The sequence below is a fragment of the Mesoplodon densirostris genome, chromosome 2 (genome assembly GCF_025265405.1).
Source record: "Mesoplodon densirostris isolate mMesDen1 chromosome 2, mMesDen1 primary haplotype, whole genome shotgun sequence".
Classification (NCBI taxonomy): domain Eukaryota; kingdom Metazoa; phylum Chordata; class Mammalia; order Artiodactyla; family Ziphiidae; genus Mesoplodon; species Mesoplodon densirostris.
Genome location: NC_082662.1, coordinates 69629862 through 69644957, shown reverse-complemented (window position 1 = coordinate 69644957; position 15096 = coordinate 69629862). Strand labels below are relative to the sequence as shown.

The window sequence follows — 15096 nt, the reverse complement described above, 5'->3', positions numbered from 1 at the left end:
GGCCTCCCTGGTGGCGCAAGTGGTTGAGAGTCCGCCTGCCGATGCAGGGGATACGGGTTCGTGCCCCGGTCTGGGAGGATCCCATATGCCGCGGAGCGGCTGGGCCCGTGAGCCATGGCTGCTGAGCCTGTGCGTCCGGAGCCTGCGCGTCCGGAGCCTGTGCTCCGCAACGGGGGAGGCCACAAGAGTGAGAGGCCCGCATACCGCAAAAAAAAAAAAAAAAAAAAAAAAAAAAACAAACAGCTGGTTTAAATAGTGTTTCTTTTTCTAGTCAGTCTGATTCTAGGAGAGGTGATGGGCCTTCTTTGATAGGCCCTAATTCAGCTCTCTTTTCCTCATTTCCCTCCCTGCTTCACTCCCATGTATATTACTGTAAACATTTTACTAATTTATTGAAAACCAGATAGAATACATTAAAGCTTAACATCAGTGTTTGGTTACAAAAGATGGGTAAGCTTGCAAAGATTGGTCACTTAATATTGAGACTTTTCTAGTCATATAAAAAAATAGGAAAGGGAGGGATTTCCCTGCCCTCCAGTGGGTAAGACTCCACGCTTCCACTGCAGGGCGCACGGGTTCGATCCCTAGTTGGGGAACTAAGATCCCACCTGCCACACGGTGTGGCCAAAAAAAAAAAAGAAAGAAAAAATAGGAAAAGGAATGAAAAAAATAAGAATAGTTGACGTCCTATCATCATTTGGTCTGTATGTTTTAATTAACACATCAGTGAGTTTTTTCCTTCTGTGTTATAGAAATCACATTGTATTTCTATAATTGTGTTCTTTGATACCAGTTCTTAAGATTTTTTGTGTTGTATCTTTGTATCACATTCTGATGGTAGATATTTGTGAGAGTAAATTTGCTTGCCTCACACATTATATAACTTAAAGTGACTAGATTTTAGACAAGGTATACTTGTTGCATTTCTAGTTTCATAGTTGAATAACTCTAGTTCATAAGTTACCATCATTACTGTTTCTCCTGATACCTATTTGTCATTCAAAAATGTTTTTTTGGGGTTTTTTTGAATGCCATGGTAGTTTGAAAATAAGTTTGCCTGAACCCTCTAACACTATTAACAAAAATGTGGTAATTAAAAGTTTAATCACATGAGGAACTGATAACAATTTATAATAATCTAAAGAATAAGTACAGATAGTTCACAAAGAAGAAATACAAATTAGGGCTTCCCTGGTGGCGCAGAGGTTGAGAGTCCACCTGCCGATGCAGGGGACGCAGGTTCATGCCCCGTTCCAGGAAGATCCCACATGCCGCGGAGCGGCTGGGCCCATGAGCCATGGCCACTGAGCCTGCGCGCCCGGAGCCTGTGCTCCACAACGAGAGAGGCCACAACAGTGAGAGGCCCGCGTACCGCAAAAAAAAAAAAAGAAAAAAGAAAAAGAAAGAAATACAAATTAAAACACATCGAGAAAATAATCATCAGTGACTAAAGAAAAGTAAGTTAAAACAGCTATCTGCCATTTCTGCCCAAATAGATTATGATTGCAAACTCTTAGTGAATGCTGAATCTGGTTGAATAAGTATACTGATACTTTTCTGATAGCTTGTAAATAATTTTCTGGTGAGTTATATTTATAACACATAAAAGGCATGAATTTAATTTCATACAACTTCCTGATGATCCCATTGTTGAAGAAATTACTCAGAAGAAAAAAAAAGTTATTTGTACAGATTTTTTTAGCAGTATAAAATTTACAGGCTGTTTGAACCCAGTTCATCAGAACATTAATTATAGAATAACAGTATTGGAAACCATTCAAATGTCATTAAGATTTTTCAAACAATTTTGTAGGAGGTAAGATTTTGAATGATTTTTTTTTTTTGCGGTACGCGGGCCTCTCACTATTGTGGCCTCTCCCGTTGCGGAGCACAGGCTCCGGACGCGCAGGCTCAGCGGCCATGGCTCACAGGCCCAGCCGCTCCGCGGCAGCATGTGGGATCCTCCCGGACTGGGGCACGAACCCGTGTCCCCTGCATTGGTAGGCGGACTCTCAACCACTGTGCCACCAGGGAAGCCCTGAATGATTTTTTTTTAAAGCTGCTCTACTTCTCTGTATTTCAATACACCAAAGTGAGAATGTGGGGCCTACCCAAATATCTAGTATCTACAGATTCCAGGAAGGTAAAGTAAATGTATAAAGTGGGTGGGTATAAGTACATATATGCATGCCTTGAAGAAGAGAAATAAGCTGTAATAAGTTGGAGAACCAGAGCACGTGCCAAGTACATTCTGCTGTTGAGTTTCCTCCTCCCACTGATGGTTGCTAAATGGGTTCGGTGTACTTTGATCTTCTGCTATTAGAAGAGAACTTGCAGAATTTGATTTTTATGTGAGCTCACCCAATTTTTAAAATATTAGCTCAAAGTTTTGCTTTTGTTTCAGTTTTTGTCCTTTTTTTTAAAACACTGTGGACTAACATTTGACCAAGTCACCAGTTGCAACCTCTTGAGTTAATCCAATTCTCAGGAATTAATATTGGAATTTTAAAAAATATTTAAAACTATTTCATACGCATAAAAGGATGCAAAATAACTTTAGTAACAAGTATCAGGAGAGATTGTAGAAGTCTAGAGATAAGCTGCGAACAAATTAAAAAAAAATTTTGACCTAAGGATTTGTTCAAGCCTGCTATCTTTTCTGTTATCAAGGATTTTAAAATACCCAGTAACACAACATTAAAAACTCCTCTGGTTGCTGTATTTGATGATCTGGACATAGAAGTGGAAGAAGAAGATGAACTTAAGGCAAGAGGTAAAATAATTCTCCTGTATAACACTCCTTTGTATGCTACTGTCCATTTCTTTAGGAAATTGTATCATGTGAAAATTTCAAAATCTAGAGATGATCAGAAGATAATTACAAAAAAAAATTCTAGGAATCAGATTATTGGTTATGCTTATGCTTTTTTAAAAAAAATTATCAGTTTACATAATCAGGGTACATTTTTAAGTTCTAACTTTTTTTTGTTTATTTATTGTATTATGCATAACTTGAAAATACCAAGGAAATATCCTTTTGTTTTTAATGATGCATGAGTGGAAGTAATGTTAGTTGGCAGTATTTGATTGTAAGAAATCAATAAAGTAATTGTATTTAAAAAAAAATTCTGAAATTTGACCTAGTAAAATTGTATCTGTGAAAAATCAAACTGACAACTTTGATGCTTCGTTTCTCTGGCATCACTTTACTAAAGCCCACAGTTGTTAGTATAAACTATCTGTATAGTTTAGTACAGACTTTTCTGTTTTATAGTTGATGTAAGGGAATCTTAACCCTTTAAGGATATATTTAAATAATTTTCTGAATATTAACACTTTGGTGTAAGTCTGACCTCTTTGAGTTATTCAAGTTGCTGTTTGTATTCCTATAATGTATTTTGTATTTCCTTAACATAGCTTGGGAACCGTAATAATTACCTAGTTACATATTCAGCGAACACTCACAAAATTGAGTCATTGCATTATTGAATGATGACATAACTTATAATTTTTCCTAATAGGTCTTACAGGTTTGAAAAATATTGGAAATACTTGTTATATGAATGCTGCTTTGCAGGCTCTTTCCAATTGGTAAGTAGAGAAATTAATTTTGTTAGTATAGTTTTTTTTTGTTTTTGTTTTTTTTGCGGTACGCGGGCCTCTCACTGTTGTGGCCTCTCCCGTTGCGGAGCACAGGCTCCAGATGCACAGGCTCAGCGGCCATGGCTCACGGGCCCAGCCGCTCCACGGCATGTGGGATCTTCCCAGACTGGGGCATGAACCCGTGTCCCCTGCATCGGCAGGCGGACTCTCAACCACTGCGCCACCAGGGAAGCCCAGTATAGTTTTTTAAAGTTACTCTTGGAGGACTTCCCTGTTGGTGCAGTGGTTAGGAATCCACCTGCCAAGGCAGGGGACACGGGTTTGATCCCTGGTCTGGGAAGATCCCACATGCCATGGAGCAACTAAGCCCGTGCGCCACAACTACTGAGCCTGTGTACCACAACTACTGAGCCTGTGCTCCAGAGCCCATGAGCCACAACTACTGAGCCTGCGCATGTGCCGCAGCTACTGAAGCCTGCGAGGCTAGAGCCTGTGCTCCGCAACAAGGGAAGCCACCTCAGTGAGAAGCCCGCACACTGCAACGAAGAGTAGCCCCACTCACTGCAACGAGAGAAAGCCCGTGCACAGCAACAAAGACCCAGTGCAGCCAAAAATAAATAAATAAAATAAAATTATAAAAAAAAAATAATAGAGTTACTCTTGGAGCAGAAAACCGTGCTGCTGTAGTACACTCAGAAAAAAGGAGTGAGAAGAGAAAAGAAAAATATACATTAATAGTAATATGGGAAAAAGGTGACAATTATATTCAATTCCCCTAGCCAACAGGATCCCATTAAATCCTTGCTGTACCTCTTCCCTCACCCCTCTCAACACATAGTGCTGCCTCCCCCCCTTTTCTGAAATGCCCCCACTTAAAAAATTATCTGGATTAGCTAAAGCCTAAATGTGTAAATATTCCTGAAAAAGTTATTTCCTCTTTCTTGCTGAGTAACTCTTAAGGTAGAGTAGGCAAGAAACTGAGTTGGGACATAATCCATTGTTGTCCCAATGGGGTTGCTTTGACCGTGCCTATAGTTTCCTAAGACTGCTGGTCCTGGCTCAGACCCTAGGTGGTTGTATGTCTTTGAGGAAGTTACTTGTTTTTACATTTAGAAAATGAGGAGCTTGAACTAATTAATTCCTCAAATCACTTTTAGTTCAGAGGTCCTAGGAAAATATTTTATATTTTTCTGTAGGTGGAAAGTCTCTAATAAAGCAATTAGGTTTTTTTTCTTAATTATAGTCCTGTAAAGTAGGTAGGTACAGTATGGAATGTTCTGCAGATGATCACCCAGGGAAGAGATGAAAAGTCATAGGATCAAGTCCTGAGGAACCCTGATAGTTAGATACCTGGTAAGAGCAGAAAAAACAATAAAGAGGGAAAAGAGTTACCAGAGAGGTCAAGAAGAAAAGTAAAAAAGTGCATTACATTGGTTAAGAGAAGGGGGTAAACCACCTGTGACAAATGCTGCTACGGGGGAAATGAAAGGTGTTTACTGGATTTGGCAGCATTGAGGACTCTGATGTGGTGGGTCAAATCTGATTTGATGGGTCGAGCAAGATAATGAAGGAAAGAATGTGAAGCTGTAAAAGGGAGCAAAGAAGTAACAGATACAGGGCTCTATGTACTGTCAATTCATTGAATGACTAGAAGTCAATGAGTATTAAGCTGTGACTGCACTCTAACTTTTTTTTTTTAACATCTTTTTTTTAAACTAGCCCACCTTTGACACAATTTTTTCTTCATTGTGGAGGACTAGCCCGAACAGATAAGAAACCAGCTATTTGTAAAAGTTATCTCAAACTGATGACAGAGCTGTGGCATAAAAGCAGGTATGTACTTAATATGTTTATTTTCATTATATTTTTAAATGAACATCATAAATATTAAACATTTGCAGGTGCATTTATAGAGCTATAAAAAGTAGACAAATTTGAGACATTCAGTTTTGGGCATGTTATATTTGAAAATGAACATCCAAATGAAATATCTGGACTGGAGATAAAATGTTGAACTGTTAAAGCTGCTGTTACTGACACTTGATTTTTAATTCAGGAGTAGGCATTCTCACAATGCTAAAATCAGACCATAGAGGCATATATGAATGTTTATTTTTCTGCTTATGTTTATTTGCTCTAAGTGTAGCATTAGAAAAATAATTGTTTGCTGTAATATTTTGTATTAGAACTATTCAGAAAGTTGCATTTAATGGTTCCTAAGAACTGCCCAGCCTTTCTCCTAAGAAAACAATCACCAAAGCTTTCATGTTCTTATATTCCTAAGTGCTTCAGTTTTCTTTGAGATATTTGACTCCCTACTAAAGAGTATCTCTTGAGTTAAAAATTTGTTATTACTGTCATTTCAGTATGCTAGGAAAAGATTGTTTCAATGAATTATTTTGGAATGTGAAGGTATATGTCATTCACATTTCTAATATTCAAGAGACAGAATTCTCTCTTGTCATTTATCCCTATTGAGTATTACCCGTTGCTGCCAAGGGTTCTAATGTTTCTAAGTTCCTTACTGCATAGCTAGAACTAATCCTTAACTGCTATGTTTAAGCTTCTTTGCCCTAAAACTATAAACTTAATATTCTTGGAAGTTTACTAAACTTCAGAAGTGTTATAGTACAGAATTTTAAGTGATTAAATCTTGCATCTGGTTTACTTTTCATTTTTGTTTGCATGAGTATTTGATGGCTGGTTTAAAATTTTTATTTAGATAGTGTACTAGATATACTTATCCCAAGAATTTTAAGTAATTAAAATATTATTTTAAGTAATTAGAAGTATTTTTTGAAAAATCATATAGTAGAGCATAATCATTTCATTAGGGAGGAGAACAATAAATTACATAGCTTAAATATCAAAAATAAGCTATTTTGATGAACCTGTGAAGCATAATACTGGGCACTTTTTGTTTGTTTTTGTTTTTTTTCTCTTTTTTTTCTCACTGTGTTTTCTTTTTTAAACGAAGGGGCAGTCTTTTTATCTTTTTTTTAAAATTAATTCATCAATTTTATTTTGGCTATGTTGGGTCTTCATTGCTGTGCATGAGCTTTCTCTAGTTGTGGTGAGCAGGGGCTACTCTTCGTTGCGGTGCGCGGGCTTCTCATTGTGGTGGCTCCTCTTGTTGCGGAGCACAGGCTCTAGGCGCGCGGGCCTCAGTAGTTGTGGCTCGTGGGCTCTAGAGCACAGGCTCAGTAGTTGTGGCACACGGGCTTAGTTGCTCCATGGCATGTGGGATCTTCCTGGACCAGGGCTCAAACCCATGTCCCCTGCATTGACAGGCAGATTCTTAACCACTGCGCCACCAGGGAAGTCCCTGTATATATATATATTTTTTTAATTTTGAAATTTTATTTTATTTATTTTTTTATACAGCAGGTTCTTATTACTTATCTATTTTATACATATTAGTGTATATATGTCAACCCCAATCTCCCAATTCATCCCACCACCACCACAAACGCCCTCTTTTTTAAAAAAATATTTATTTATTTTATTTGTTTATTTGGCTCTGCCAGGTCTTAGTTGCAGCATGTGGGATCTAGTTCTCTGACCAGGGATCAAACCTGGGCCCCTTGCATTGGGAGTGTGGAGTCTCAGCCACTGGACCACCAGGGAAGTCCCAGTACTGGGCAAGTTTGAATGATTTTTTGAAACACAAATACTTTTCAGTTTAACTCTTTGAATTTTTGATTGTTTGTTTCTTTTTTTAAAAAATATTTATTTATTTATTTTTCGCTATGTCAGGTCTTTATTGCCCACACAGGTTCTCTCTAGTTGTGGCACGCAGGCTCCAGAGTGTGTGGGCTCAGTAGTTGTACCACACAGGCTCTTTAGTTGTGTTGCATGGGCTCCAGAGCACTTGGACTCTGTAGTTGCGGCATGCAGGCTCTTTAGTTGTGGCACGCGGGCTCCTTAGTTTTGGAGCGCGGACTTAGTTGCCCCGGGGCATGTGGGATCTTAGTTCCCTGACCAGGGATCAAACCCGTGTCCCCTGTGTTGTAAAGTGGATTCTCAACCACTGGACCATCAGGGAAGTCCCTGATTGCTCATTTCTAAAATAAAAACTAAAAATCACAGATTTCTTCCTAAAAATGTTTTCTTCCTCAGGCCAGGATTTGTTGTGCCTACTAATCTGTTTCAAGGAATTAAAACTGTAAATCCAACATTTCGGGGGTATTCTCAGCAGGTACGTCTTTATTGCTTTTTATTCATAATATTAATCTTTAATACATTTGCAAAATGCTATTATGTATGCATTATGCTATTATATACTCATTTGCAATTCTAAGAATAATAACCCCATATCATATTTTTGGCTTACATTTTTCCACATTTCTCTTAATTTCATATTTTTCTAGAAATTTTAAATTTTGGGGTGTTTAAATATGTCAGTATATTCTAGCGCTTTTAGCTTTGAAAAGTTCCACATCCAGAGATAGATTTTACCTGTATTTTCTGTATTTTATGATTTAATTAAAAAAATTCTTTAGACATGTGTCATTTATTTCACATTACAACATAATCCAAATTTAATTTTTCGCAAACAGCTAACAAATTTTACGAAACTACAGATTTAAGAATTTTCTTATCTGGTTTTAAAGGTTTCTTCTTTATTAATTTGTTAATATATAATAAGGTCTGTTTCTGGGCTTTCTAATCTGTTTCATTGACCTGTAATTTTTTGGATTGATACCAATGGCAGTTTCAATTATTGTACTTTATATAATGTTTTTCATGTTAATACCTGGTCCTCACATGTGTTTCTTTTTCAAAACAATACCTGTTCTCTGTTAACTTTTTCTGTTGCAAATTCCTGGATCACAGAGACTTGGTAGACATAAGTTGGGGCCTACGAATTTGTATTTTCAATAAACATTCTAGGTTGATCAAGGATTTTTGAGATACAGTGCAAAATTAGATAAAGCTTTAGTTTTAAGCCAAACTTATACTTGAATTCAGGATATCTCTCTGAATTCTTACTGTCAGATGAGGCAAATCCTTACTCAAGTTCTCTAAAATAGCAGCAGTACTAAAGCTGACCTCCAGATCATCTTCAGTTTTTTGTTGCTGTTGTTTATTGTTTTTTTTAGTTTTAATTGAAATACATGTTCAGTTTTTTAATTCCTTTTGTTTTATTTACATAACTTTTTAGAACTTGGTGCTTCCTATCCCTCCAATGCCTTATGTCTACAAAGTTGTATTTCCTTAGTATAATGCTACACATTTAGAAATCAGTTGCTAACCACATTTTGTATATTTTCTCATTTCTACATACATGTATTTTTAATGAAATGGTAATATCTATGTTGCTTATATATTAGGATGCTCAAGAATTCCTTCGATGTTTAATGGATCTGCTTCATGAAGAACTGAAAGAACAGGTCATGGAAGTAGAAGAGGATCCTCAAACTCTAATGACTGAGGAGACCATAGAGGAAGACAAGAGCCAATCAGATGCAGATTTTCAGTCTTGTGAATCTTGTAGCAGCAGTGATAAAGCCGAAAATGAAAATGCGTCTAGAAGCTTTTCTGAAGATACTAATGAAACAACAATGTTAATTCAGGATGATGAAAATAATTCAGAAATGTCAAAAGATTGGCAAAAAGAGAAGATGTGCAATAAGATTAATAAAGCGAATTCTGAAGGAGAATTAGATGGAGACTCTGTGTCTGAAACAGTTGACTTGAACAATCAGGAGACTGTCAAAGTGCAAATACACAGCAGAGCTTCAGGTGACAATTTTTATAATTTGCAAATGATAGTGTTTCATTTTTAGACAAAGGGTGCAAGATGTGTTTATATTTAAGATGATATTTGTAATTTTACCATCTTCTGATTTGGGGGAGAGCGGAATTAGTCTGACATGTGACTTGAGAACACATTTCTAATTTACATGGTAATGTTCACAGTTTATATTTAGCATAATAAAAATGAAATAGAATAATTAATAGCTTTAGCTTGATATTTTGTGTGTAGTATATGACATTATAGTTCAACCATACTAATTGAAAGAAAGAGGGTATTAAACAGATGTTACTTTGGGGCTTTCTAACTAGTAGAGTTTAGTACTATTTGCATGTGAGTGTTAAGTTAATGTCATTTAAAGCAGATTCGGTTGAGATCTGCAAAATAGCAAAATAATCCAAATTGTAGACTGTTAGATTTAGATTGCTGTCATTGGAGTCATATCAGCTACGAAATACTTGGTGTATGTTTGGCATAGGAATTTAATTAACTATAATGAACCCTGTTACGATAGATTATACCGTAGTACATGTCATTGTTCCTTTGGGAAAGAGCAAGTGGCCAAATGAAAGATAGTTGAGCTAGGTTGCTTTGCATTTTACATTTATTTCTTCTAGGGTTAACTTGTGTTAGCTTAATGTGGTATTTAATTCTCCAAAGCACATAAAATTAAACCATCAGAGGTTCAGATTCTCTGATCTTAAAGTAAGTGGCAGACAAGGAACATAAAAAATTTATCTTTTGTAATTACTGAAGAGTAGGAACTACTAAACAATTTACTTACGTTTTTGAACCCCACATTTTTTCTGGAGGAGAAGGATATTTCCTTAACCACAGGAATACTTGTGGTTCACCCATGTGCAGTGCATAAATGCCTTCTAGTCAGGAAAACGTGTTAGGCTCCTTGATTATACTGATGTCATGTTTAGAAGTTTAAATGTGGTTAGAAGTTGTTCAGTCAATAGATATGTGAAATTTCAGTATTGAAAGACTTAGCCATCTGCTATCTAGCCTTTCCTCATCAAAAGCCTGATTAAGCCTGATTACTTGACATACTGGTTCTTTATTGTTCCATAGCAAGTTTATTCTTACAATTAGTAACTAATTGATGACCTGGATCAGGGATCTGAGCTTTTACATTTTCTGATTGAAAAATGTGACAAAGACCATATATGACACGCAAAACCTAAAATATTTACTATCTGGTCTTTTACAGGAAACATTTGCCAATCCCTGACCTAGATGATATTAACTTTATTCCCTTCTGAAAGGCTAGAGCAAGTCTCCTCCTCTTTCTTCCCCCAATATTATGCAGTCTGCTTTTAGTCATGGTTGGGATAATGAGAAATGCCTCTGTGAAAGTAATAAAAGTCATTTATTTTGCATTATCTGGAAAAATCCCTGAAATCATTCTGTTTCAGGGTCTGTTATGTACAATTCTCTTTTCTTCACTCAAATACTTTTTGAGCAGTCTCTTGCCCTGGAATATATGTTATGTACTAGGAATCCAACAGCAAATCAAGATAGCTCTCATAGAGCTTATATTTTCTTGATTCATAATTTAATTCCAAAAAAGGTGTTTTTTTCTGACAGAGCGTTTTATTTCCTTTTATAACAGAGTAAAATAATTTATAATTACTTTATGCCTAAATTTCTTGTTAGATTTTGCTTCCTATGCCAGTTTGGGAGGATGATCTCTTTTTCTCCCATATAGTTTTAAAGCTTTCTAAAAAACTGCCCTAAATTGCTTTTGGTTTTTAAATACTAAGTTAGGACAAATATGATCCTCTTTGGCTTTATATTTCCACACTTATATTTGCACACTTTCTGGATTGCCTACAGCAGTAATGTGTTATAAACGTTAATTAGATTCCTAGGGGGAAAATCACTGTTAGTTTGCTTAGCAAGCCTAATGTCTATCAGGTATTTCACCTGACATTTATTAATGTGAATTGTGTTCAAAATCTCAGATGAAGAAAGCTTTATTTGACAGGTGGAATAATTTTACTGTTTAAGGTAATAATACAAATTTTAAATATTACAGAATATATTACTGATGTCCATTCGAATGAACTGTCTACATCACAGACCCTCCCGTCAAGTGAAGGTGTTAACCCACGTTTATCAGCAAGCCCTCCGAAATCAGGCAGTTTGTGGCCAGGATTGGCACCCACACACAAAAAAGGTAGAAGCTTCAATTATTCAGGTTCCTTTGCTTTGATAGTTTAAAGTGTTAATTATGAAATATTATTCAAGCTTTTTAAATTGACAGCATAGTTTTACACAACCATGATTTAAAATTTTTCTGTGTGTGGCACAAATTTACATACAACAGAATTCACTCTTTTGGTGTAGGGGTCTGAGTTTCAACACGTGCATAGATTGTTACCATCACCACAAACAGAATTTAGAACAGCTCCAGTACCCCCAAAGAATTCCCTTATACTACCAGACCATCCCACTACTCCTCCCAAAGCCCCAGCCCTGTGAATCTGTTCTCTATTCCTATTGTTTTTCCTTTTGAAGAATGTCATATAAATAGAATCATACAGACATAGTCTTTTGAAACAGGCTGCTTTCACTTAGCATAATGAATTTGAGATACAGTCACGTCGCAGGTCTGAATAGTTCTTTTTTATTACTGAGTAGTATTTCATTGTGTGACTGTACTGTTTATTCACTCACTGACAAATACTTGAATTTGTTTCCAGTTTTTGGCAATTATGAATAATGTTGCTATAAACATTTATGTACTGGTTTCTGTATGAACATAAATTTTCATTTGTTTAGGTTAAACACCTGGATGTGGGGTTATTGGGTTTTATGTTAGTTTTATGCTTAATGTTGTATGAAATTGTTTTTTGGAGTGGCCGTATCATTTTGCTTTCCGACCAGCTATGTATGAGAGTTCCAGTATTAGAAAATGTAAAACTGTAAAACTCTTATAAGAGTTTTCATGACCTTGTGTTAGAATTCTTTAAAGACATCAAAGACATCAAAAGCATGGTCCGTAAAAGAAAAATATTAAAATCTTTCTTGGCAAAAGACACTATTAAGAGAATGAAAAGATAAGATTGGAAGAAAATATTTGCAAATCGCATAGCTGACAAAGGACTTGTATCTAAAATATATAAAGAACTCTCAGAGCTTAATAGAATCCTTTCTTCAAATAAAGCCTTACTTGGGAGCAAAAGCAAATAAGTAAAAGCAAAACTATTCTGGTTGAAGTCAAGATGGGAAGCTGAATACTTTCTATTTCATCGTAGATTCTCTTTGAGGGTTTTGTGTGTGTGTGTGTGTGTGTGTGTGTGTGTGTGTGTGTGTGTGTGTTTTCTTTAGGTAATGCTTTTGAATGGTATTTTGACAACTTTCTTCAGCATAGTAATTTTGCTGTTAAAAGATTTCAGAAAAAAATGCTAAAGGAACTACTTTGATTTCTTTTTTTTTTTTTTTTTTTTTGCGGTATGCGGACCTCTCACTGCTGTGGCCTCCCCCGTTGCGGAGCACAGGCTCCGGACGCGCAGGCTCCGGACGCGCAGGCTCAGCGGCCATGGCCCACGGGCCCAGCCGCCCCGCGGCATATGGGATCCTCCCAGACCGGGGCACGAACCCGTATCCCCTGCATCGGCAGGCGGACTCTCAACCACTTGCGCCACCAGGGAGGCCCTGATTTCTAAAAAAAAATTTCTATACTTGTTTTTCAATCCTAGCTCAGTCTGCATCATCTCCAAAGAGAAAAAAACAGCACAAGAAATACCGAAGTGTTATTTCAGACATATTTGATGGAACAATCATTAGTTCAGTGCAGTGTCTGACTTGTGATAGGGTGAGTATGAAAGAATTATAATACACAGGAAATTTCTGTCAAATGCTCTTTTTAAAAAAAACCTGACAAAATGCTGTGAAAGTTTAATTTCTTTTCCTTGTTGTTGATGATTATACATGTATTTCTTGTGTTTCCAGAAGTATAAATTGATTCTAGGAGTAGAACTTGTTTGTTGGAAGCAATAGTAACATACTGATTTAAGGATGGGTCTTGACCTGTCACTGGACAGGCATGCATTTAGCAGGAAGAATTAACTCAGTTCTTCGTCTCTGGTCACATACAAAGGAGAGATGCTGCTCAGCAACGAGAATTTGTAACACATGCATATTCTCCCAAGGCTGATGAAATTAGTAGGAAACTGTTGTTATTCACAGGCACAAGGCTATGTATGTATCTTCTCCACTTGGTTGTATGGCTTGTAAATATTTTCCCATGTTAAGTTTGGATTCAGATAATAAAAGTAGTATCAGGTTCATAAACAAGAGCATGAATTAAAATCATCATGAGATTTTTAATAATACCTCTAAATTCCTGAGTTTCCTAGAGGTTTTCTTAAGAACAGTTTTACTTCAGTGCAGTGGTGAATATAATTAAGATGAATGTAAAATGAACTATCTCAAAAAAAAAAAAAAACAACCCCAAAGTAAGTTTTCAGTTATTGTGTTAGAATTAAGTCAAATCTAAAGGTTTTCAATAGGGTTATCTTAATGTAGGCTATTTTGGTACCAGATATTTAAATGGAATTATCCTGAAATGTTTTCAGCTATTTAGGTTTCGCATCTTGTTTTTTAAGCTACATTTAAAAACTATCACTAGAGGTCATTTTCAAAAATAAATGCAGTAGTGCTTAACAGTTTGGAACTCAGGCTACAGTGGCTGTGTGTGAGATACTCCTCTTTACTGCAATGTCCTTTACTAATGGGGATGTTAGTAGTTACCTCATAAGGTTTATGTGAAGATTAAATTTAGAACAGCACCTGGTACAAAGCAATTTTGCTTTCGTTATTACTATTTTAGCTTTGTTATTACTATATAAAAAGCAGTTTGTTTTTTTGTTTTTTCTTATTATAATTTGCTTTGATCTTTGCCATCTAAAATCAATCCTCAAATGTTTGTGCTGGATTATTTTCATCCCATTCTTAAAACACAAAACAATTTTAGGTGTCTGTAACCCTCGAGACCTTTCAAGATCTGTCCTTGCCGATTCCTGGCAAGGAAGACCTTGCTAAGCTGCATTCATCAAGTCATCCAACATCTATAGTCAAAGCAGGATCATGTGGCGAAGCATATGCTCCACAAGGGTGGATAGCTTTTTTCATGGAATATGTGAAGAGGTATGTATGTGTTTTCTTTGTATTAGTTGATTGTTAAAACTGCTGTTTCTGCTGTACTGGCAGAACATTTCCTTTCTTTTTTCTATCAATAATGTTTCAGGTTTGTTGTCTCATGTGTCCCTAGCTGGTTTTGGGGTCCAATAGTAACCTTGCAAGATTGTCTTGCTGCCTTCTTCGCCAGAGATGAACTAAAAGGTAAGAAATACGAAATAGTTTTCATCTATGGCTAAACTGTTGTGAGTGATCTAAAATACTAGTGGGACTAAATATAGAATGTATTCATAAAAGCTGAGGTTTTTTTTAAATTTATTTTTGGCTGTGTTGAGTCTTCCTTGTTGTGCGCGGGCTTTCTCTAGTTGCGTCGGGCGGGGACTGCTCTTCCTTGCAGTGTGCGGGCTTCTCACTGCGGTGTCTTCTCTTGTTGCGGAGCACGGGCTCTATGCACGCGAGCTTCAGTAGTTGTGGCTTGCAGGCTCTAGAGTGCATGCAGGCTCAGTAGTTGTGGCGCACGGGTTTAGCTGCTCTGTGGCATGTGGGATCTTCCCAGACCAGGGCTCGAACCAGTGTCTGCTGCA

The 15096-nt window shown here is 36.7% G+C and overlaps 1 protein-coding gene across 2 annotated transcripts in view; it reads left to right on the top strand.

Moving 5' to 3' along the window:
- USP33 (ubiquitin specific peptidase 33) overlaps positions 1-15096 on the top strand; it is a 71961-nt gene that overhangs the window by 37498 nt on the left and 19367 nt on the right. The window contains exons 6-14 of one of the 2 annotated variants that reach the window (XM_060089982.1): positions 2671-2773; positions 3522-3591; positions 5323-5436; positions 7723-7801; positions 8937-9348; positions 11406-11546; positions 13072-13187; positions 14349-14521; positions 14646-14716. In XM_060089982.1, coding sequence (XP_059945965.1) covers positions 2671-2773; positions 3522-3591; positions 5323-5436; positions 7723-7801; positions 8937-9348; positions 11406-11546; positions 13072-13187; positions 14349-14521; positions 14646-14716 — 1279 coding nt within the window. Of the gene's footprint in view, positions 1-2670; positions 2774-3521; positions 3592-5322; positions 5437-7722; positions 7802-8936; positions 9349-11405; positions 11547-13071; positions 13188-14348; positions 14522-14621; positions 14717-15096 lie in introns of both variants that reach the window. The other variant, XM_060089981.1, reaches the window with a different exon arrangement.